The sequence below is a fragment of the Helicoverpa armigera genome, chromosome 14 (assembly GCF_030705265.1).
Source record: "Helicoverpa armigera isolate CAAS_96S chromosome 14, ASM3070526v1, whole genome shotgun sequence".
Taxonomy (NCBI): Eukaryota; Metazoa; Arthropoda; class Insecta; order Lepidoptera; family Noctuidae; genus Helicoverpa; species Helicoverpa armigera.
The window spans coordinates 9,896,749-9,923,329 of NC_087133.1; the positions used below are offsets into that span (position 1 = coordinate 9,896,749).

Sequence of the window (26,581 nt, forward strand, 5' to 3'; positions counted from 1 at the left end):
TGCACGAGCTTTCACCTTCTATCAAAATATTAATAGGTAATCATAACACAATAGCGCTTAGAAAGATAAGATCGAGATTACAGTGCGGTATACAATTGGCATTATGAACTCATATTGAAGCCATTTAAATATCAGGCCGATCTCTAGACAGTCTATGACTCGAGCCTTGGATGTCTACTGCACTTACATGTGTTGTACCGATAAACACACAATCATTATATTGTCACAGACTGCCGACGGGTGTGGGTTGACTGGTAACGGTGCGCCGTCGAAACTGGGACACATCGAAGTACGTAATCCTATTATGAGCTCGTTAACGTAATCCCACTTGGACCTCAATTCTGCCTCGTCTAAACTTAGTTTTCTAACAATCTTCTCGTATGAATATATTTTTGATGAACCAGGTAAGATCCGTGCACAAAGATTTGATTCGCAATCATTACCTGATGACAAGATTTGCTGATTCATCAGCAATGACTTATTGATACGCCCAGAATAAATCTGTGTAATAAAGGCGTCGTCAAGGCGCCCAACACGTAATTACGATGACCAATAAGACAATCGTTATTACCTACTGTCTCACATGTAAACAGTCCACATTGTTTTGCTGACTCACAAATTATGATAGATGACCGAGTGGACTCCGCCCTTTATATCGCGTCGTAAAACAATGACAACAAATTATGCCTTCATTGTAACATGGCGTCTAGGATATTAGAACACGAATTAATAGGGCAATTAATTCTTCAGGGAGTGCTTTCCAGTTAAACACTCATTTATCGATCACAATAAAGGCAGCTAGCATTTCATACATATTTTCCTCTTAACCTAGACCTTTGGGGCAAGCAGGTTCTAACAATAGGTACATTATTCAAATGAATATAAGATTACATCTCAGTTTAGATAAAAAGCCATACACAAATTGTTTCCGAGTAGAATATGTGTCCCCGAAGGCCCAATTCCTTGAGCCCATTGTCGTCGGTGCGATGCTATCATGCGTGGGCGATGTCACGATAAGTTACATTTGTTAGATCTCGAGTCTGTTTTCATTACTCGTTTACTTCGTGACCTTTATGAGTAGGGGTTATTTGTGCGTGTAATGAAGATCGAGCACGTTGCCAGTTTCATATTCGAGACAGGGTGTGTCCTGCTACTAACTGGATTGTTGTAGATTTTTGACAAGATAAGACTCCCTGTGGAAATATTCTGCGGTCGACCTGACCGCTCTGACATTTAAAGAATTTTTCTGTGTCGAAGTAATTGTCTTTATTAGCACGTAATTGGTCTTGTTTCGCCAAAGTAATAGGCTATTACGGTCCCATACTGTCTGTTGTTGTAAGAATAATTGAAGTAAATTGGCTTGTCTAATAAAAAGCAGAAATTGTTAGGAGACTCTGTTATTGTTATTATGTCATTAAGTATAATTCTTGTATTAAGAGACGTATTATTTGATGTTCGTGGCAACAGAAGACTCAGTATAAAGTTGGAAAATGTAATTAATTTGAAGACCGCTGTTTATAGTCAAGTAGTCTTGAACCAAAATGAATGTAACCTCGATTCTGTAGAAGCGCATGACAAGTCTCCATATGTTGCTCTGCGACTGAGGCGAAGGGCGCGGTCCTCATCACAGAATATATTATTGTCAACCATACGTATATGCCCATATAACACTAATTTATTCAATACAATTTAATATGTAACCAATATTGTACATACTGATGTTATATAACGGACCGGACACCTGCAAACGTAGAAGGGCTTTGTGGGCGTACCAGTTACGAAATTTGCTTACGATCAGGCAATAGAGGTCAAACCTTAAACGATGTATTCCGGTTTGATCCTCCCAGGCGATCCCCCGGCCGTTTTAATTATTTTTTTATTCCGAACCAATTCTTCCATAAAATGAGGTCCGTGGATTCAGTTTTTAGTATGCACTAAACGTGAAAATTGGATTTGTAAAATACTGTTTAGATTAAAATAAATGTTAAAAGTAACCAAATATTCAGATATAAGATTTTTTAATCTTCTTTTAAAATGGAGTTATCCGATTCGTTTGGTAATATTTTTGTTGCAAAAGGCAAAATTTACGAACCAAATCCAGAGTGTGGAACAGTTTTGTTTCTTTTCATAGTAATCTGAATTCAGAGCACATCTCAGTTTCTGGAGCGCTTTCTTTATCTCGCGATGCCTTTTCATTGAGTTCAATAAGAGAAAATGTCCTAAAATCTCTGAAGATATACAAATGTATTTCTGGAAGGACTGTCGGATATTCGGAATTTGATCGTTTTATAAATCGAATTGGATATGTGTCTGGGTGGCGTCCGGTAATACCTTGAATAAAATTCTGGTCGCCAAGTTAAAAGTTTGGTACTATTTTGTATATGGTTTTAGTAAGGTTTAGTATCTGAAAAAAAAAACTACGCTATATGCAAACCGCATGATTTTGAATTATTTTTCTACACATGTATGTTTTGCTTATTCTTTAATATTTTATTTATTATAATCCTTTACACCAAATCTAATCAATTTAGCGTGCTTATTTAACATGCTTGTCATACCATTATTGTTCCCATGCCTACTATACCGCTACCTTATGATTACAATTTCCATACTCTCACTGAAAAGCGTACAGTTAACGTAGTACCACTAAAACATGATCTCCGTATTCTTAAACATTAAACGTACACCTCATAAATATTTAAACATTACATGTCGCATCCAGGAACATTAGATCTGTGGGAAACCGCGTTTCAAAGTCCTATTGAAATTGTTTAATGACCCGCGTAACTTGAATGCGGGACTGCTAAGTAATGAAGGGGAGCTAAAATGCTCCCAACTGACTCACTTGGGGACTTTCGATTCGATGTCCCACTTTCGGAACGCTGGACACAAAAGCAGCCTAGCTAATAAGAGCTCATTCAGTTTGCTCAGTAGATAAACAGGTTTAAAGGACTCTTCGCGCGTGACCCTAAAACCGTAGTGGGTACTTGTGTTGAATGAATAAAGGCAGCTATACCATTAAGCCTTAAAGTATCTCATAAATACTACGCAACAAAACTATTTATGACGAACATTGTTAGATCAAGATTAATATCACACTTACCTGCACATAAAAGTCACACAGGGAATGAAATCAATCATCTGTACGGGCCTGCATTGAAACATCATCGTAATATTTATTAGCAGTCGTAAACACCAAGCGACTATGAATTAATTATAGCTTTACGCCTTTTACAATTAACCATGTAAGCACGACGATGCCGGAACAAATTATAAAATTATTGGTTTACTTCTTTTTCGTGTTAAGAATTTAATTTGCAATTGAATGAGAAATTTAGAGATAAAGTATGATTGGTAAGTCACGTTTATGTGACTTCTTTTATTGATAAAAAAACTACCTAACCGACAACAATGTCTCCAGGTTTATTCGTATCAAGCTCTCGCACATAAACTTGTGAAGCAGCAGGCTTCTTTACTTTAAATATCGATCAATCCTGGACATTAGGGCATGCAATACCGGTTAACCGGTTTCGTTTTTACCGGTAAATCGCCCATTTTTGCGAGTTTTAAATTACCGGTAAAAATAATATGAAACCGGTAATTTACCGGTTTTTACGTTTTTCTGATAAAATATAGCAATTGTTCATTTAACGTCAAATCTTTGTTATGTAGCCTGAATAAGATGTAATGTTGCATACATTACGTATTGTAAGAGTGTTAAAGTTGCTGTTTTTTAGGAAAGTAAACTTGTGTGTCCTTAACTATCTCTAGGTTAGATACAAATCTTCTTTCTCATCATAATTTATAAAATCTAAACAAATTGTATTCATTCGGTTATTCTGTTTTTCCTCATAGCTGTCAGCTCATACTAGGTACAAATGTAGCTAATGCTTATTTTACCTACTTTATGACCTAACTGAGCAAGGGCTTTTACTTCACCACCATGCAGACAGCTCTGAGGACACGGTGGTGCACACAGTCCAGGTGTGCACTACCTGGGAAGGGTACCGCCGCGCCGTATTGTCGTCAGCGGCGACCTTTCGCGTTCTTCCCTGGTTCAAACCATGGTCCGGAGAGAGAGGGAATGGGAAGTCGTCGCCTCCTTCTGCGAAGCAGTCATGCTCGAGAAGGAGACGGCGGAGCGACTGCGAGTAGCATCTCTCATCCCAGCCGCTGTAGTGGACCAGGAAGACACCACGGGCGCCAAGGGTCGAGATACGACTCCCGGCCACCATAGGCGTCGGTCTGTGGGCGGTGAGTTCGGGTGGCTCATCGTTCCACCGTCTGCATATAGACAACAGACCCGTGTCAGCGGACCGCTTTGTTCCACGGGCTCCTTAGGGAGATGTCAGCAAACCCAGTGGGGCCCAGCAGCGCCAAGGCCTGCCGGGGCCGCGGGATTGTACGATAGAGTTACCGCGACCCTGGTCCATAAAACGCCTACTAAACAACATGGGTAGACGGAAAGAGTCTGTCATTTGATGATTTACCACAAAAACTTAAATGAAAAATATATATTTTTTTCGGTAATTCTTAACGTTTATCCCGTCTTGTGACGGGGTCGGTTTTCCGTATCTTCCTTCTTCCACTTCGTTCTATCCTCCTGAATAGACATCTTCCTCTTCGAGTTCGCAGATTTTCATGTCATTCATTACGACACTCAACCACCACCGTTTCGGCCTGCCTTTGCGCCTTTGACCGGGTATATTGAGATTGAGTACTTATCACATTCACACTGCCGATGTCCTCAGGTGTCACTCCTTTTTACATGTCCGTACCATCGCAGCCGTTTCTCTTGCATTTTGTCGGCGACATCGCGTACGGATGATACTGACATGTTTTTTGTTACGGCCCACGTCACAAAAAACGTTTACCACCTTATACTTTGCATATTTATTTAGTTTTTGCTTTAGGACTACCCAATCTTATTGTTATAATATTACATTTAAACAAAATACAAAAATTACCGTTTTACCGGTTTACCGGTAAAAATATTTTTATTACCGAATTTTTACCGGTAATTTTTGTTTTACCGAAATTGCATGCCCTACTGGACATATCGTGATCGACTTAACATTCCTAACGTCTTGCTTCAATGCTGTGGGGTTACGGATTAGTCTTCTTCTTACGTTCAGATTTAAACAAACCAGTAAACTACGAACTACTACATCTACCTAATTATAAATCATATGCAAACCCCAGGGAACCCGCCTCGCTTGAATGCTATATCTGAACAATAAACACTTTGTTACTTAACTCTCAGCTAAACTGTGATGGACTGTTAGTTATGCTAGTTTTGAATTAATCGGATTAAATGTATTTACTGTAAGCCTTTACAAACAAACCCGTCCCTATTTAACCGAGTATGATGAAGGAAGCTATTAACTTGTCACTAAAGCTAAAGCTAAACATGCGGCTATAGTTACAAGTGGCCAGATCAAATTACGATTAATCTATTCCACATAAGACGCCATTGTGTTTTATTCTAATAGTTCCATTGAATCGCAGTCCACGCATATTTTAGCGTTGTCAATTAACATTATTATTGATCATCGCAAGATAATCTGTCATTGAAATATTATTACTTGTCGGAGATCCGTTAAAATGAATATTGAGTTACTCAAGTAGGATGTTAATGATCTATGTTTAATAATATATATTCACGACAGAGTACACCTTCGTAATAATATTAAACATTATTAAATTACGTATCATAAAATGACTTCGTGTAACATACGACATCTATAAATCAAGACAAAAGCTCTAACTCGACTATTAGTAAATGCTTAAATAGATTCCCTTCTTTAATACGTGATATCCTTGGCCGCATTGTGCCCGTCCCTTGCCCTACAAATTTACCACAGCCTAAAGGCATTCTGTGTTGCATGTTAACGTTGACAGCAGAACATATACCCGTGTTATGTATCAGTCTTGAAATATTTATAAAGAAAAAACAAACATGAAAAATGGAAATATACTTTATTCTCCATAGTATCAAAAATAAACCATTTAGGATTTTTGCACTTTTTCTACCAACTAATCACTATTGTCCGAGTCATGTTGCACTTTAATTTCTGTATCAGTTAGATGATATATGTCTCTGTTGAGAGGATCTGTGTCGTCATCAATTATAGTAAAACAATCTTGATCATAATGATTCTGGTCGGCTTTAAATATAATGTCGCAAATGGCTTGTTGTACTGCGTTTTTAGTACCGTCTAAATATTTTTTCATTTTACTGGCTATAAATGTAGCGAATGATTTAATCTCCTCTTCTCTTTCTTCTGGTGTTTGACTGGGTCCTGGTGTTGATTGCAAAGCAGGTTGAATATTACGTGCTCGTCCTAAGTCCGCTATTTTCTGGCCTAGCTCTTTTCGAACAGACAGTGAAAGTCGACATCTCTTCATTGGCACAGGTGTTTCCAGGTTTCTTATCAAATGATTGTTTGAAGTAGAATCGTCATCATCATCATCATCATCTACGTCGTCATCTGTACTCTGAAATCATGATAAAGGTTTGTAGTTGATAACATTTTTAAATGTTACTTACACGGGTGATACACAAATTATTACATAAGTACCTATAGTCATAGGCGAGCTGGATGTTATTGTAACTAAGCATACTCATTATTAAAAACCAGCCAAGAATGTGGTTCACTGATATTATCCACTGATTTATAATTAGGTATGAATGAATCGTAAAAACTTACATTTAATTGTCGCTTTCTTTCATTTTCTTTATCCAAAAGGAATGACATATCTTTAAATGCGAACCATATACTTTTGTGAGCTTGAGATGTATCTGTAAACAACCAAATATAAATGATATATATTGATTTCTGACACTTACGCGAATATTAGTCATTGAAATAAAACTACTTTTACGGATTTTATCGCGGTTATATTATATTATTTAATCCCACACATCGCCGATGTCAAACACCGCCGTTCCAGACAGTCAGCAGTTTGTGAACACACACTAGACAAGGCCCAGCATTACATCAGATTTGATAAACCACAAGTCCTTGCAAAAGAAAACCGATTCCTACCTGGGATGATTCGCGAGGCTATTGAAATTAAAAAACATCCAAATTTCAATAGAGAAGATGGCTGGGTCATACCACCTGCTTGGAATCCCATCATAGAAACTATTAAATCAAAATCCAAGCCTACAACTGCTCGACCTAAGGATACAGTGAGCTCGTTTTGCGTGAATCGGATTGTCAATAATAATTAACAAAATGTAGGGTAGCTGTTTGTAACTAATATATCAAGACGACCAACACCTTAGTCTGCCCGTGACCATGGATGCTGTAAAGGATCCGAAACGTCGGGATTAAATAATATAATATAACCGCGATAAAATCCGTAAAAGTAGTTTTATTTAAATAAATGATATATCCTAGTAAATATATTGATCTGCTAATTTTGTCAGTACTAGTTAACTAAAAAAGTAGCTAAGATACAACTATCTTGAAGTGAACCAATTTAAATAAATAAATGCCTATGAATGATGTAACAAAGCCGACAAAAATAACACTAAAGAAATGTTTTGATTGCATACCTCCTGTTTCCTTTATGCTGTGCATGATTTTGGCTTTTTCTCGTCGGAAAGACGACAGCAACGTATTCATCTTGTGTTTACATACATCTGGTGAAGTATTTAGTGCGTTGCCTACTTCTTCCCAAGCCTTCGGCTTACTGTCCTTTCTGTAAAATAACGGATTCTTTTGGTCCCACAAAAGCGGTCTGATTCTGTATTCTCGTATTAGCTGTATGCATTTTTCTTCAGTCCAGCCGTCTTTCAAGGCTGTAACCATATTTTTACACTTGCAACGAAACTCGCGTTGATTCGGCTCCATGCGGACGCTATACTGGTTACAAAATGGCGGCCGGCGCGCTGTCCTACGCTCTGACGTCGCATGAACGCGTTGCAGTAACCAATGAGTGCCCGGATCAGCCATCTCTTTCGCACGATGCGCGTAAGCGCTAGGGTGCGAGCGAATCAAATAAATACACTTATCGTAGTGCGCGTGTTTATCACGTGTTTACGGCCACGTACTGTTACTGTAGCGTGTCGTCTTCATCGCTCTAAACTTGTGTTGGAATGAATGAGGCTTGCGATGTTGTTTGTTCGGACGAATGCGTGCCGCGCATCGTTGACGAATGGTGGCCACTACATGATAAATGATAACATTTATTTTTGTAAATACATTATTTCCATAGACATGTTATAAACTAGGTGGCGCCAGTGTTTTGTTAATACACAATACACGAACAATAAATAAATAAATTATCCACAGAACGAGCCACTAGAATATCCGTACATGTCTGTACTATCTGTGGTAATACTCTGTTTCAACAGGATTTATCCAACGCGTATCAACCTCCGACTCTACTTCCTGTTTACGCTGCAACCAGATTTAGTTGATCCTAACCGCTTACAATACAAATGATAAATTCCAAGACCCGTAAGGAAGTCATTGTTGCAATAAGAACATTACATGCTGCCCGTACCCGGTTATAATTCAGAAACTAGCTCGGTGTGGGTGGATAGGCAGTTCACTGAGGTCTATACAGGTCATAAAAATGTCTCTTACAAAGGACAGTCTAGGTCAAATCGCTGATCAATATTATACAAAAGCTTTTTAACATCATTGAGATGCAATCCAGTCTCTCCATCTTCATCTGTTATTAGGATATCTCTGGCTGAACGCCAATACGTGAATGTGACGTCCAGATGATGGAGTGTTAGATAACAGTTTAGATAAAGACATGAGAATACGAGTCGTATGCATCAGCGGCCGTGCCGGTTGTCTGTCGTTTGTACCATGCATGCGATTCATGTTATCGGTAAAGTTCAGCTCGCTGTGTGAATGCTAAGAAGGTAGATTAGTCATGCGATGCACTCCTATGTTGTCGTTCACACGCGTCGAACACAGATGTACGAAAGATAATTACAATAAACGTACCGGCTTTATGTAGGTTTTCCTTGGAAGGATATATCTGTCGTCGAGTTTGTTGTCTAGCCTAGCTAGTAGTTGTTATGTCTTCACAACCTCTTATATTATGTAAACTCATGTGAACGCTTGCTTCATTGTGTTCTATGCATCCTAGTAACGTAACCTGGTACGGAGTACCGACGGGTTGTCTAACATATTACATTGAAACATAAAATAACAAACATAATATAATATGAACAGGACTCTTGTTGATGCACTAATGAAATAACGAACTGATAGCTCAGTCTGGTATCTTTTTAACCTCCGCCTTAACCGATAATATAATTAATTACAAAAAAATCTCAAGTGTCCACTTGGAGATAAGTGAAACATTATAATACCGTTAATACAATTCCATTTAACGCTATGCGTGCATACAGCATTTTCTTGGTCCAAGATAATGTCGCCCAGTTCAATTAGCACGATTAACCTGTCACAGTAATGTTTTACTTCTATCAATTACTCATGCAAATGGTTCCGTTCCATGAATATTCATTCGCCTAGCTCACGACGTTATTCTTTTTAAATTGCCACCGTTACTCATTCAATTTACTACAACGTAATCCGAAAGTCGTAAATTCAAATATTTTATTATTGCTTTTATAAATTTCGCTTGTATAAATCAGATTTCCCTCATGAACAAAACCGTAGAAATAAGTTCTTTAGTACCTTGACATTGAATTCGCACCTAAATCAACAACATTAGTTTCTAATCAAGCGTTGATTTGGACATCTATGTCCCATAAAGCATGCAGATAGAAACAATAAACAAGGCATTACCAATTCACAACCATGTAGGTCTCTTGTATAAATGATGAATGTACTCATAGTTATCAGTATGAGCTCAGCGTATCACACAGAAATTGACTTGCGGAGGCCGCTACTCCGGCGTTCGAAAAGCAATAAAGCAATGTTTCAACTATTGTCCCATTCAAATCCGGGTTTTATTGAAATATTCGCGTGTGTGTGAAGTGATGAAAGTTAATGGTCACCATTATTCTTGTCGGTCGACGCTGTGACGTTGATTTAAGCCGAACTCTTCTGAAAGCGGGCGTTGGCGCACTTGAATGTTGACCAAGTTATTGTTATGTCCGAACCGCTACTATGAATTTATTGTTTTGTTTGCTCTTCGTACATGTTGGATGCTTGAATGTTATTGAAAGAAGTAATATATATATCGGTTTAATTGTGAAATTGTATAAGGTTGTGCACATTTTTGTGCATTGACATACCTTTTTTGCACCTCAGTGGTTCAGTCAATTCTATATTACCGTCGACTGCTTTAAACCCATATTGGAATTCTCACATTTCATTGTTATAATATCCTTGGTAGAGTTTTGCAGCATCGTGACCTGACACACAACCAATAAACGGTTGAGTCTTATTTTGCATAAATCAATCGAAGCGTGACTTGCTACATATTAATCTGGTTCAAGTAAAATATTTGTATCATAATCATGACCTATCTTAGTCATATTAATAAAAGTTCCCACGCTACCTCTGACATTGAACATGGAGTGGTGACTTTGTATGCTCATGGTGTTAAAATATTTATTTCCTTTAAGCTTCTTTGACCCATTCTAAGTTATAATTTCATTGTATCTGATTACACATTTAGCATTTTTATTACATAATCCATTCTTTGTTACAGGTAAGCCCCAGAAGCTCGAGCGTACGGTAAGCCTAACCTCTTCCAAAGCTATCATCTTCTACAAAAAGAGGCGCCACATTTTAAAATATAGAATGTTATGGTTGGACCTTTTTTTCTTTACTGTTTTGTGTAACGTCGTTACCTGAACTGACGATCGGGGAATATTTATTTTTAAAAGTAACAACTTCATTTCATTGTATGAAACTACCTCTGTATCAATTCTTCGTATTCTAAACTGGTTGTTTGTTGTGTTTATTTTTTTCATTTGCATTCAAAACTTACATTCAACTCGCACGGTATGCTATTCGAAAGTGATTGTATTTTATCACTGTCATTTGGTTTTTTCTAAGACATGTCTGAGTGTGCACGTTCGTAATTACGTTTTTGTTGTCGCATACAAATGGTAGCTGTGCGTAGCGTAGCCTACGTAATACTGAAGTGGGTTATCACAGCTTATGAAAGGTAGAGATGTATTTTCTTGTTACTTATTTTGATATAAACTATGAAGGAATTATTTCCCATCGTCTGTGGTTTGAAGCACGCTTTCTAACTCTTGGCGCCAAACAGTCGATTATTTACTATTAACTTTCCAACAAATGGTGCCGTCAGTTTGTCTCAACTGAGTTTTCAATCGTTTTTCTGATGGTGCATTACCGACCTCTTGTTGGATTTTCTAGAAAATTATTTCCTGTTTTCCTGCATGCATTTGTGCAATTCTTTTCTGTTCTTAGATTGCTACTGATGTGACTCTTGTCTCCTCTCTTTTGTCTTATTTATCTGCTACATAGTTTTTGTTGTCAGCTTTGCGAATTATCTTTGTTTGCTTAGCGATGTTTGTTGAGTATTTTGAATGTTGTAAATAGGTACAGATGTTGCAATTTGCAATGTGCAATAATGTGCATGGCTTCCTCGTTGACACTTAAAGTTAAGTATCCGATTAAATCGTTTTTCAGATCTTCCTGATAAACGAAATTGTTAAGTGCAAAAACTAAATGACTAAACGATCATGAAGCTGTAAACATAATAGAGGAAAATACATAAAACGGTGACCCTAGGTTTGACTCGTATTACGGGTAATACGTGACTGCAATAAGGAAGGCGTTATGTCTACAATAAAATCACGGTTCCTTCCAAATACGGTGGCAATCTGCACTAAAATGAGCCGCTCAAATGAAGCGTCCTTATTGAATACAGTTCCGTTTACTAGCGGCCTTGAATTAAACTAAATCGGTCATCCATTTGTAGTGTTAAGCTAACGTACATACGAGATCAGATTTTTTATTATCAGTCATCAGCCTCATTAAAACGCTGCGTCTAACGATAAACATCATTCGATGAATTGAATATATCGTTATCCAAGATCTACAGCGATTGCCGCACGCACGAGTGGTTTCAAATCCTTTCGATCCTTCACGCGGAATACGCTTTTTATCTATCCTTTGATCACTCGCTATTCGAAGGTAGGCTACCATCAGCTTCATTTTGTGTTTCAGATTAGTACACTTCTATTTTGATAAGTCAATACTGACGGTTAAATCTAGATCCTTTTTTTGGATTGTCCTTGACGCTCCAAGCCGCATACGCAGTCCGGCCAGTAAAAAACAACTTGCCCGAAAAAGTGAGCTTTCTCTTCTAGCACCGTGGGAGGTGAAAGTCGGGCGTTTGTCCTTGAGTCCCTAATGTTCGTAAGAAACTCAAGGCGGGAAGAGTGTCTAGTTTTTACTGCACTTTTTCCCACCGTGATAATGAAAAGAAAAGAATCCATTCAAGATTTTTTTTGGAATTACGCCATACAATAGTCAGTGCCCAAAAAATAAGAGAAAAACATTAGTTGCTTAACGCGTATAGCTTGTACCAAGGCTTTTACCATACATACACCTTCATGGTCGAGGGCTCCAAAAACAGACAGAAAGAATAATTACCATCACTATTATGTTAATCAATTCTTTTAACGACGCCGCATGGGGCCGAAGTTGGAGCTGCGCTCGAAATTCGAGACAACCCATTTCATAGTTACAAGAGGGCCCAACGATCGATAAATGTTGCACAGGTCTGTTTGAAAAAGTTAAATATCAAACATGAATAAAAGAACAGGAAATATTGTTCGGCTGTCACGTGACGTGATGATATCGCGATTTTGCTAAAGACAAGTTAAATCAAAACAGGACGAGTCTGCTTATAAAATGGGGTCGATTTAAAAAATCAAATAAATGCTAATATCTACCGTTATTATTGTTTACTGTTACAAAAAGCTTTAACTCCGGCCAACGATACGGTCCGTAAAGTAAGACTAAATGCAGTAATGCGAGTACTAGCAATACTATTGTGTATTTAAATTGTCTATCAGACTACCAGTATTTAACTTTATGTAAAAATTCCACCCAATTGACAGCTTTCACGAAATAAAAAAAAACGGGTGTACAATGATTTTGACAAAGTTACACGAAGAAAACATTAATTGAAGAATGTTGAAATATAATTTTTACCACTAGCACATAGACAGGTATAATTTGACACCATTCACGACTGAGTATTTATAAAGAGACGCGACATCGGCTGTTACCTGAGGGTAAATGACCACCTGACCCATATCCGCGTCCCGACTTTCACCGGCGGCCATTCACCCGGGAACCAACGCGTAAACATACGTTCCAATTTCCAAAATGGACTCGCATGGAACGAACGTAGTCCACATTAATTGGGGCGCATTCCAATTAAGACCTCGTTACGTACGCCTCTTACGCAATTAGCATCGTCCGGCTAAACCATTAAGTGAACAGGCGCGTCCAATTATTGAAATGAGAACACTGTTCTTTTTTCTTCTGGTCTGATTTTAGCTGCTTGAGTACCTTTTTTGAATATATCCTGTCCAAATTATATGGGGCTCGCTAAATCGTAAAGGTCAAAAGCTCTTCATCCTCTGAAATGTTCCACCCACATTAAAACTTTTTACCACAAAAGAAAATGGAAGATTCCATGGACCTAGACATGCCAGAGTACGACAATCTGCAAGAAAATCAATCGTTTCGTAATATCAATCTGCTTGACTGCTTACGCGAAACGGATGGACTAGACAGATTGGCAGTAGCATATTTATACAGGTTAACGGAACGGGTGTACTTTGAACGATAAATATCCACAACGATGCAACATCAATATACTATGACAAATCGGCCACTATTCACGTTATTGCATGCTTCGAGACTATTGACAAAAGCGATTTCCCACAAGTATCGAAACTATTGCAAAACAAACGAGTTTTTGTAGTCAACGTCGAACGGGATGTTGATACTCGCTAACTTAAAATAAAACTCAAATGGGAACTGATAGATTCGATAGTATAGAAATACGATGAACTATTAAGATTATTTATTGAAGTCCTCTATTTAGCATTCATGTGGTCCAAACAGACGTGTGTTATTGTTTTCCGTATACAAAGAGATCCTTTTGATGCCGGTGCCAGCACAATGATCTGTATTTAACCAATTCATACTACTATTGTCCTTGTGCCACGGCTGTACACAAAAGACCTGTTTGCATAATGTACTTATCTTGCACCATCTAATTAAGATCAAAATGTACGTGTATTTTCTAACACACGAACGGACTGCAAATTATGTATTGCACCACAAGAACGTATTACTGGAAAATAGCATGTGGCTGCATTCCCAACTGCAAGGATCGATAAGCAGAATGAAATGGTCGGCGGTCATAGTTCGAGGAAAGAATTATTTTACGATGACTCACATGGCCCAAAGAACAATGTGTGTTCGAACAATATAGTATACTTCAAAATCTTTATATCATGCATCGATAGAAGGCATGGCGTTAATCGACGAATAAATTCTCAAATAAAATTTAACCAAAGCAGATGGTACTACTACAATACAGGAGCTGAAATTTGATTCTGAAATCTCTCGACAAAAGGCAAAGGCCATTGAAATACAAAATATTTCTACAATCAAGAGAAGTGGAAAGTCTCAGAGGCAACAGCAATTTACGTAGTAATTGAAAGTCGATTCCAATTCAGGTGCAACGAAAGCGTTTACTGCGCGTAACACGAGTTTAGATAATATAATAGCTGTACTTTCTAAAACGTTTCCTATTTACATTGAAAATTTGCTTTGACTTACAATTAGCTTCACAAATACAATAGGTAGTGGTTCGCTATGATTGAATCGTATTGTTCTCACCTAGCATTACATTATCTGCGTGGACTATTCTCGGGGTTGAAATGAACGCTCATCTACAATTTAATTCACTTCGAAGGAGCTAGTTGCAGATCTCAACATTTTTAAACTGCATCTCTGTAATCTTACCTTGAACTCTTGATGCAATTATACCCTGAGAACCTCTCATTGCGTGCCCTTCCTCATAACGTAGTCCTTTTTTGTATAATCGTGCTCAAAAGAGCTACTGTAGTACAATGAAACTTGTATCTTTGGAGGTAAACCGGGTCCGTATTCAGAACTGAAGGGACAAGTGGGCCTTGAAGCAACGCCGCTCCGGCCGACCGCAGCCGACATGCAGTAAAAATAAATAGGTACACAAAAAGCCTTCGAACTAAACAAGGTTACATACGGATAGGGGGCATGATTCAGACAAGCCGTGATTCGACGTTCACTCGAATGCATCGCGATTATCTCTAATATGCTCGCCATGTGCGTTTCTGTTTGTACACCGAGTCTCGTGATTTCGTTTCATAAATGCTGATTTTAATTACATTATAATACGGTTCGTTTTACAACGTGATTGCTATCATGCCCAAGAATCGAGCTTAGTGTATGTACTGAAGACAAAGGATTCAAATTATTTTTATTTGCCCCTGTTACTGTTCAATCTGTTCTTCATTGCGTTACTCGCTTATTTTTACCGTTGATTGCTCAATGGTCCCATTCACTGTAAAACCTTATTGTCTACTCTGAGCTTGTACCTTTTGTCGAACTCGTTGTTTTTGTGTTATTTTAAAATGATACTTATCTCGGCCATCACGAGCGTGTACTGTTATCATGTATACTAGTAACAAGTCGACAATTCGATCGCAACATTTATTGGCCGCATTAAGAACATCTCCAAAAAAATTAATCTGCAGTTATCTAAATTGGATTATAGTCTTATTTGCTCTTGGGATAAGAAAGGTCGTGACTAAACGCAACGGTTTCAACATTTCACGCTGAGAATTTGAGAATTCACTTAGAGGTGTATCTCCACCGGGAATTGCTGTTATTATTCGGAATATTGCGTATCGATAGTATGTCGTGTTCCAATTCTATTATAATTTGTTGACGTGTGTGTTGAATAATCAGTTTTGCAACGTTCGGTCGCATTGTCGGTGCGGCGCGCGTGCGGCTCGCGGGGGCGTCGCCCCAGTGAAAGTGTGAAAGTGAGGCGAATGCGCTCGCGCACCGCAACTAGGAGTACTGTCTATAAAATCAACCATATACTGCGCTTTTCAGATTTATTACTCAGTTATTAAATTGACTTTGCTAGTAAAGACTTTTACTATTCTCAATTTACGCCACTTTCTAAAATATTTTTTTACTTAATTAATTACCTACTGTTAACTGAAATCTGGATCTAATCAGACAATTGCATGTGCTGTAGTAACGAGGTCTAAAATTAAATAATTATAGTTTTAGGATTATGTTATGTTAACAATTTTGTTCACGTTTGTATTATTTTGGGTTCGTGATCATTATTATGGTTCATTTTGCAATTTCTATGTTTTATAAACCGCCTCAGGTTCACTCTGTATTTATTGACCGTCCCCCTATAAAAGTCTTAAAATCAAATCCATAGGATAAGAACCGCATAAATATCTCACTTAAATTATAAAACAGTCACGATTTAAACTATATAACGAGGGTACATGAAAAAGTATAACGAGTCTCGCGAATAATGTATCTAGAACGCTGTGGTGGGCCGCAGCGACCGTTGTTTGTGCACCGACGTACAACCGACAACACGACTGCACATATTTATACGTCATACCATATGCTATACGCGAACCAGTAAATGTTAGTCAAGAGCGGCATGTTCCACTTTCAAGTATATACTTAATTAATATATCAATAAAAGAGGCTTTAATGTTAACGTACTTAAAACTAAGCTTTCGTCACCTTTGAATCAAGAAAAGCTGGCTGCGAACATGCAGAATATTATACGAGAATCTCACGCCCATTACATTAATAAAATATAGTAATTAGTTTTCTATACTCATGCTCATGCTGTTTGTTGGCGGCGAATTGCTCTTACCATTAATTGATTCCACATTAAAACCGTGTTTATTATCTCCCGACAACCTTAACGAGTGTACAGCTGAATCGTTTTATAGTAAGTAGAGGTATATTCTTTAATGACTTGTAAAACTATTTTATATACAAGTTATTTATATCGAAGACAGTCATTAGCTTAATCGTATCGAGATTATTTCGTGTTCACCCACAAAATTAATCTTAGTTTTCCAAGAACATTTCGTATCCGACCGCTGACGGCGATTAATTGTTATTGCGTTGTTTCCGATCGAAATACGCCCAGATTTGTCTTAAATCATCACGAGGCAAGGCTGTAGAAATGTATGCGACACATAAATATGTACGGTGCGGAATAATGACAGTAAATTATCGCGGTGTCGAGTCATGTAATTGTACCGCAATCGATGCGTTGCGATGCGACCTCCATAACAGTAAACCATCCTTCTCGCCGATGAAGTGTGGCGAAACAGATAATATTTTAGCATCTCTAATAGTCACTGCTAGTGGTATCTCTTTAATCATGACGGCTTCACGATTCGGTCCTCCCCAGCATTTTACTAACCGATTTGACGTGAATTTATGTTTATGGTCACTTTGGTTTGATCATCACTTAAGTTTAAAGCAAAAACGTGAAAGAAGTATTTAATTTTAACAATTATGGCTAGTAAGGCTATTCGAGTTGTATTTTATTCAAAGCAGTTCTTAGAACAGTATAATTTTTGTTTCCTTACAGCAATCTCGCAGATGGAACGTTCCAAGACAATTCAGAATCACTCTGTTTTACATTAGACATTGTATTGTCGAAAGCGACTATGAAATGTCGTAATAGCCGCTACAAACGCTTCTGCGAATGCTATCATTTTCAGGCGCGTGCTCTAAACGCTCAACTTGTTTGTATAATACCCCATGAATATGAATTAAATGTAGATTATGTTGCAACAAATTGCATTTTGTCAACTGTACTCGCGACAATGTCCCATTTGTATGTGATTATCGTCGCTGCGCGGTTAGTAATTTAGTTAGTGCTCCAGTACGTAAGAATGAGGCAAGGTCTCAATGTAATAACTTGTATTGAGCCTTGGACATGACTGCTGAATTTACTGTGAAAGATGACCATGTGAATTCCACCGTTGTTATTTATCTGCACTGACAATTCCAATTAAAGCTTAAATACGCCTAAGGCTACGTAGACTGCGGTAGCGATAGATTCAAAACTGGTTTACATTAAGACTATAATTTTACAATTATTACCGTTGCTTTGATTTAAATCGTTTTAGTAAATAATTAAGAGTTCATTCAAACAAAGAATTGGAAAACAACATAAATAACTGGTTAAGTGCCATATATTTCAGAATAGTGACTGGATCCTTTTAAGTTACATTAACGGAGGCCCGTATAAACCAGCCTTTTAATTCTGTTCTGAATAAACCAAATTCCTTCTCCACATAACTATGCTAATGAACTAAACTCATTTGATGCAATCTATTGGGTTGCCTCGAAGCATGTTGTAACAGTTATAATGTTTTTGGTTTTACTTTGTAAATGATCATTTCATGGCTCTGCTTTGGGTTTGAAAAATATAGATTATACAAATGATGCAAATAATAAATAGCCCGGTCGTCTCCCTGGCGTGTCGTGCTTATCGAACAGGCGCAGTGCATTGAAGCTGGCTCAGATTGTTATGAGTCGCATGCTGCCATGATTAGTAATGCATGATGCTCGCTCTTCGTGTCGCTCTCTCTATTGTGCAGCGCATGACATTTCACAATCTTTTGTATATGCCACGCCAGAACTCATCATTCTTTCATTGTAGACCACAGTTGAACTTTTTGTACGGTTTTTCTTATCTATCCCGCTTTGTGTTGGTTCTCGAGCATTAACTAATGTCCCCTGTCTGTCAGATGATATCGGACCTCTCGTTAGTGGCATTGTGGCACCCACGCCGGGCCCTGCGCGCGGACCTAATGGACCACTGACAGGATTACCTATGAGCTATACGATCAAACGTTTACCTCAACTGCACTGATGATTTATTGACAAACTGTTTTGATCACGATCCAGTTATGTAAAAGCAAAATCAGTCTTTTTCAAGGCATTCCAGACTATGATTCACCGGTCTCAAAACATGAGATTTGCGTAGGTGTGTGACACAACACGAAATCTCAAGAGCGTGTGAACAACGATATGCTCTGGGAAGACTACCGCCGATGTATCGGTCTCACGCGCTCCTGATTATATCGGACTTCGCGTTCAGAGTTCCGACCTCTCCTAATCATTGATCTTTACGTGTGTAATGGAAAATATTATGAAAATAATAACAAAGTTTATGAATCCCGTTCTAGTTTATTCTGTTTTTGCTCTGTTTTTGTGCCGAGAAATCGCTCTCACTCTTTAAATTCGAACGAAATCGTTGTGATTGTCTCGTGCGCGCTCTCGCGAGCACGTTATCTAATACATTTCCCACAATGGATCAGCGAGCTGAGCACTCCAACACAATGCTTCTGTCGGCTTCGGTTCCGCTCTCGTAAATTAGGTAAGTGGTGCATTTGACGAAACTTCACTTTTTCACCGTCCCACTTTACCCCGCTGCGCGCTGTTGGATTTACCAATCTATAATTTGTTTGCTGCCGATTAGCAACGCATTAATCCATAAAAGTTGATTTCCACGCTGTCTCGAGGGTCCATTAGAGAGCCGCCGATTCGCGCCGGGAATTCAAGCGATCTTTTCGCACGACAATCGGGAGCGAGACGCGACAACTAGAGCGACTAATATTCAAATGGACCGGTTTTAGATCAACTAATACCTGTTGCTCGAACCGACGCAGAGACGCCGCCGTTCTGCATGTACTACTAGTTTTCTAGTTCATTTAATAATCTCAACTTGAAAAATAAAAGGCATTCTTATTATTTCTCATCAAATGTAAGACACCGACGTCATTTAATTTAAATATTTTGAAGTATGCATGTATAAAAACAATTGCTACCGGCAAGGCGTGTGCCTCAGGCGAGTATGTAGGTCGCTCCAACTCAACGCTACACTTTCGTTGGCGATATGCAAATCAGAGCGTGAGCCTAGTAGTCAGTCGGCGCCTACACTATAAAATTGTTTGGAAACTGCCTAATCGACTCGTCGTTTTGCAGGCGATTGCACTCGGTTTCTGCAATATTGTTGTCATTACAGTCATTACTATCCGGTAATTGTCGGATCCACCGCGGCCGCTTTCACCTCAATTCAAACAATTTCCTCCGGCTCAGAATCCGCCGGGTCCTGCCGTAGCCTGTAGCATTAAGTGCTCATATTGCAATACAGTCGCAGCATTCACCCAGTAATGTGTGGGAAATGGGCGTTCCAACTTTTTTTAATTGCCTTGTGTGGCTGTGTGGTATGTTATTATTACGGAGCGTAATGCAACGCGGGCCACAGAAGTAAGGCGCCTAGCTGTCTCCGGACAATTTCGTTGTTAATTATCTTCCATCGGCTGGCTGGCTGCTCGGTGGCACGTCTGGCCTGTAACTGCTGCTCCGAAAGTAGGCAACCAATGTGTGGTGGATGATGCACCTCAACTATTCTTGGATATTATTTCGATGCACAGCTGTTGTGGGTCAACAACCGATCTGCGGATTGCCCATCGTGTCGTATTTATATTTCTATTTCTAGAACAGACGTTCCATGAAATAATTTATCAACGTAGAAGCGTCGCGGCGTTCGTCTTAGAATATGACAGAAGGGCACGTTCAGAAGAGTTTCATTTATGAAATCAAGTTGAAAGCGTGTCTCTTCCGTTCTTTCCTTGAAACATAACAGTTGATTACTCGGCAAAAGTAGGGTACAGTTATAAATTACACGCAGAATCCTAATTCGAATTTGTCGTTGCATTACAATCGTGACCCACAGAGAATTCAATCCGAATTCGCCGTGAATATAGTCAGTGCAGCCTCGTTTCCTCACTCAATGTTCACGTCCGCAGCGAATCAGTATTTGACACACTCACTAATTAACTTAACTCATGAACTTAAGTTTATTTCTTTTCCTCGTTAAAACAGGTCAAGCCAGCTTTAGATAAGAGAAGCTCGTTAATTCAATGAATATTTATGAAATATTAAAAGTAAAGTCTTTTGAATTTTGTGACAATTTTCTGTGGCGTGAAAGCTAAGGGAAATTGAATTTGCACTTTAGCTCCATCAAAAAGTATTAGCAGACATGAATTGCAAAGTCCTCGTTACAAAAAAATATCAATATAAAGTTGCATGGCTGATAATGTTGGTCTAGATCTTGGTCGCAACATATTTTGCTAGTTTAACGTCTCCGATTAAAACGAAATAGACAAGCAACTTGGCATAAATTACTCATTAAAAATTCTTACCGTGTTCATACCAATCTGCTAAGCACAAGCGGTATATTCATTACAATTTTAGCGAATTCTCCTCACCCGTTACTTGAGGCCTAGATGGCAAAGCGGCTGGAAAGGTACCTACGTTCATTATCTGGTATTTGGCACAATACCGCTGTTTCGCAGCAGAATAACATTCTCTCTTGATGAGTCTATTACGAAGACATGAAATTGTACTTCGCTACTTGCATCCCTGCATTACATGTCTCTACCGCAATTTTCCAATGTCGTGATAGATAGACATGCCATTGTTCTGGAATATTTGAAAGGCTATTCAGTATAGGTTTATCTATACCTATAATATCAATATTTTTTAGAGAAAAATAATAGTCTTTTCTTCTTGGCGAGTCGATATCAGAAAACTTTAAGTTTTGGATGCCTAGTCATAGTCACGCACACGGCATTGGCAGTCGGTTATTATTGTTAAAGTACTATTAAAGTTTAATCAGCTTTTAAAGAAAGCTCATTTACCTTAAATGGTAATAAAAACATAAAAGATACTAAACAACAATTAATAAATCCCCTGAAGTCTGCTTAGATCTACTAAATGTATTTATTACAAATAAAATTCACATACAAATAAGTAGGTAATAAACTTAGTCTAACTAATTCAAACCGCATCAGTTACACTTGCTGAATTCATTAAAGCGTTTTATTTTATATGTATGGAGTTATGAACTCTTTAGTTCTTAATTAATTCACATGGGGAACTTGCTTTAAGGCGAGTTTAGGATACACTAGCCGAATTTTGTTAGCTAACACACAAAAGCAAAATATCATATAATTCCAGAACGTTACCTCAAAACTCTGAAACAAACGTAGTCTTTATAATATAATATGTTGTTTAATAAAGCAGATAGTAAAAGATAGAATCTTATGTTCTAGCTCCATTTCTCTACGGTCGTGTTATCTAAACGCAGCTTTAGATGCGGACTGACTCATCGGTAACGACGACTTGTTCGTGACGTGAAATGCTAACCTGTAATTTAGACTAAGATTTACGAGGCGACTCTCGCGGTGATTATAGTCATTCTAAAGTGTGCGGCTGCCAAAATTAAGAGGTTACAACGCGCAATGATAAGTGGGTACATACACCATTTAAATGTACATATTTGAATATTCGTTTAACATGAACTCTTTTAGGGGTCTGCGGTTGTGAAGTAAAAAGCTGTAGAAGTCAATATTGTCACAAGTCACATCGCAAATATAATTTCATGACACATTCTCATAAAGACATCCTGGGAATTGGTGATTTCTGTACGTTAAGATAGTAGGTACACGTTTGGCATTTTCCTGCTATAATCTTAAGCCGCATCTTACGACTGTTTAAACCATACAACACACCGCTGCTTTTATCTTTGCTTTATTATATGCCTATAAAACCATTACATGTAAATGTATGGACAGCCATTTGTACAAACATCAAGGAATTCGCAAATTATACTATGAACAGTGTACAAAATCTTGATAGTCATAAAAAACGTAACTCGGTAACAAGTAGAGTTGCTAAGCACACATAACTGCTATCTGATTGCGTTGTCTTACAAGCTTACTGAATTAAATTTTACTGCCAAAAAACGCTTCAAGCAATAATTAAATTCATCAGAACCCATAAACAAATTCCCGTACAATCGACTTGCAAGTTTTTTGTCCTATGCTTACCTTTATAGATTGAAGTCGTCACGTTTTTTGTTACATCATAAAAACATACACCGTTCACGGTGCTCGCCAAAATTTATTTAATCATAAGCTTTCAACTCGCCTTTCAATTTGAATTGCCAGCGATTTTGCATGTTCAATGGGTTTTTTTTCTCTGAACTATTACCATCAGTTTTTCCCTCATCACGAGTTTAGTCAGTGTGTACCGCCAAGTTTTTTTCTAGAGCGGCTGACTTGCCCATAAATGGCGTTATTTCCTGCCTACACCTGCGCCAATGGTCATTCCTTAGGAGCCGACGCGTCGTCGCCCGCAATCAATGTCTCACGATTAATAGCAAGCCGCAAAAACGTCGGCTTAGCTTCCTCGATAGATTATTTTTTTTGTGGACGAATGTGCTTTCGGTCGATTTCCGAACCACATTTGGTACCTGTTACCAGAGAAGATACAAAACCAAGAAATGTGGTGCAGGTTTATTGTTCCGATGAAACGTAGCTAAAAGCCATTTGCGATTTTAATCGCATCTTCGAGAACGTAATGTACTTGATCGTAGCCTGTGTAAAACCTTACATGTTTTTCTTGCGTATGTAATAAATGTTATGCCTTATCTCTTTAGGGTTTTGGGAAACTATATATATGTAAACAAGAACTGTTTCTTATTTAAGTTCGAATGTCAGTTTCATGAAACAACACGAAACGTGATAGAAAATAAATGTGAACGAACCGATAGAACTTTGCCACCCATTCATTTGAAATACGTTTTGTTGAGATCAAAAGTTCAAATCGCTTTACCAACCAACTGTTCTCGTTGTAAAGACAAGTCGACACTAGACATCAGTTTGAACCGAAGCTCGACGCGTATTTACAGTATATACATGGCTAGTACGCAAGCGTGTGAAACTAGTCGCGAATAGATTGGAATTCACTTTTTATACAAAGTCTTCCGATGTATACAGCAGCAGTACGCAAATACTCGCATATATTTTGTAGTGGCCAAAGTAACTTGCTTTGTTCCATAATATACAGTGCTAGTCCGCATGCAAACTAATCGTGTATACACTGGAATAGGCGCGAAAAACTTTACGATTCCAATCTATTCGCGAGCAGTTGCGTGCTGCCATTTTGATTAAAACACGACCTAGTATTTAATGTTAATTTAAATATTAATAATGCTCGTTTATTTTTGTATATTTTTTAAACAAGTTGATTTTTTATGGGAAATATAAGTGCAGCTCAAAATTATTTATTGAACACATGATTAAGCTTCTAATTTTACAACATTATTTATACATTGTCATCTAATTTACTAACATGGCCTTGTTTTTAGTATATTGCCATTTATAACCTTCAATTAAAAAACATTGTATTAAAAATTGAAGTTAGTGACGAAAACGAATCGCTGCAAAACCGACTCCACGTAGTCTTGTCTGTCCCTACCCCTAGAGTGCAATTCAAAACCGCGTAGGCGCGGAGGGGCGAGGCGGCCTGCGAGCTGAGCCGCAGGTAGTTTTAACAAGGTAGCAGGTAGTTTTAACGCTCACCACCGCAGCTTCGGCTTGCTGCCGGCTCGGCCGGCCAGCAAAGCGAAAAACTTTACGATTCCAATCTATTCGCGAGCAGTTGCGTGCTGCCATTTTGATTAAAACACGACCTAGTATTTAATGTTAATTTAAATATTAATAATGCTCGTTTATTTTTGTATATTTTTTAAACAAGTTGATTTTTTATGGGAAATATAAGTGCAGCTCAAAATTATTTATTGAACACATGATTAAGCTTCTAATTTTACAACATTATTTATACATTGTCATCTAATTTACTAACATGGCCTTGTTTTTAGTATATTGCCATTTATAACCTTCAATTAAAAAACATTGTATTAAAAATTGAAGTTAGTGACGAAAACGAATCGCTGCAAAACCGACTCCACGTAGTCTTGTCTGTCCCTACCCCTAGAGTGCAATTCAAAACCGCGTAGGCGCGGAGGGGCGAGGCGGCCTGCGAGCTGAGCCGCAGGTAGTTTTAACAAGGTAGCAGGTAGTTTTAACGCTCACCACCGCAGCTTCGGCTTGCTGGCCGGCCGAGCCGGCAGCAAGCCGAAGCTGCGGTGGTGAGCGTGAAAACCATCTGCGACGATAAGCTCGCATGGGACCGCCGGAGCCCCGCAGCACCGGAGCCGTGACAGAAGCGATGCTTGCTGCATGTTGCTTGCTTACATTTTAAACGTACTGAGTTAAAAAATTAGAAGCTAATTAAATATATTTTATGGTGTCATTTATTTTAGAAGTTTACTGTTAGAATGCATGCTATAAAAGATGCTAAAAAATAACCATCATGCTGAGTTGTATTTAGAGTTTTTTACTTAGAAGATACTAGTGGCTAAGATAGTATTATTTAGATGCTCGTTAATTGAGGCTGACTTAGTAATTTAGAAGGCAACATACATTTTTGGGGGCGAATAATGATATTAAAAAGAAGCTTGTTAGCACCCATTTTTAATAAACAAACTCAGATTCAAAAGTTTTCACTCAATTCTTTTTTATTTAATGCTTTACCTAATATTAATTTTGTATAGTTAAATTTGACCGTGTATAAATTGGAATGATGCATGTACACGTCTAAGCTACGAATTATACTCGAGCAGTACGCAAAATTCGTGTATACTTTGAAATCACAAATTAAAAACCAGCATTACAAAATATTAGCGAGCAGTTTCCTATGGATGCGTTTTGGCTATGTATACTCTGTAAATACGCAAGCTCGACTGCTCAAAGTCAACGCACTGTGGCATTTCTTGGGAGGGCTGGCTATCGTGTGACAATGAACCCTCGTCAAATGTTGAACGCTTGTACGCGATAGTGGTAATACCGACGTCTTTACTGCCGCCAACAACATTTGCCAAAACCCTCCACAGCTTCATTACGATCAGCGAGTTTCACTTGCGACTTGCTCGTTTTATTGATTCTTAATGGGCGCCAAACGTGACACTTGGTTACATTACACCCACTGGCGGTTTCATTGTGGAGAAATTACTTCGTGAGATCCATATTTTATGCTGATAGGTCTATTGACTTCTTGATGTGCGTGTTTACATCGTATATTATCAACATTAACAATGCAGATTAATTGAATACAAACAGCTTGGTATCCCCAATTTATGAAAGTGCTACTTTTATTGGTGACACATTATCCATACATATCATTGTTTTAATTCCGCCTACATTTGGATCGCTCATACCTATTTAACTGACCATCTGCCGATTTACACAGCACACGTGTTTACACAAAGGGCAATGACAAGATTTTGTTATGTCCAAACTGATAAACAAAGTACACAACAAACAGGACAAATGTTTACCGCGCTGTCACAATAATGATGTCACATGTCTAATGTAGTGTGTCTACTTGTTGAGATAACGAGAACTTTAGGTTATTCACCTTTCACGAGGCTCGCTGTAGTTGGAGCATCGCATGACAAAATACAATGTGTGAGTTCAGCGCTACGCCTAATTTGAAAGCCAAAAGTACAAAGTACAGGTACAGTTCGTGAATAGTTCACGGACTATTGCTTTGTGAGCGTTCCGATGTATTTTAGTATTTACGAGTGGAAACGTTGATACACGTTC

At 38.2% G+C, this 26,581-nt stretch overlaps 2 protein-coding genes across 2 annotated transcripts in view; one reads left to right on the forward strand and one right to left on the reverse strand.

Moving 5' to 3' along the window:
- The window catches only part of Twin (twin), a 133,734-nt gene that overhangs the window by 76,050 nt on the left and 31,103 nt on the right, over nt 1-26,581 (forward strand). The gene's annotated exons all lie outside the window — the stretch shown is intronic.
- LOC110375357 (uncharacterized) lies at nt 5,963-8,126 on the reverse strand. Its single transcript, XM_021333436.3, has 3 exons — nt 7,565-8,126; nt 6,711-6,802; nt 5,963-6,498 (listed from the first exon to the last, which is right to left on the reverse strand). The coding sequence occupies exons 1-3, from the start codon at nt 7,962-7,964 to the stop codon at nt 6,037-6,039; spliced, it is 954 nt and encodes a 317-aa protein (XP_021189111.3). The 5' UTR covers nt 7,965-8,126; the 3' UTR covers nt 5,963-6,036.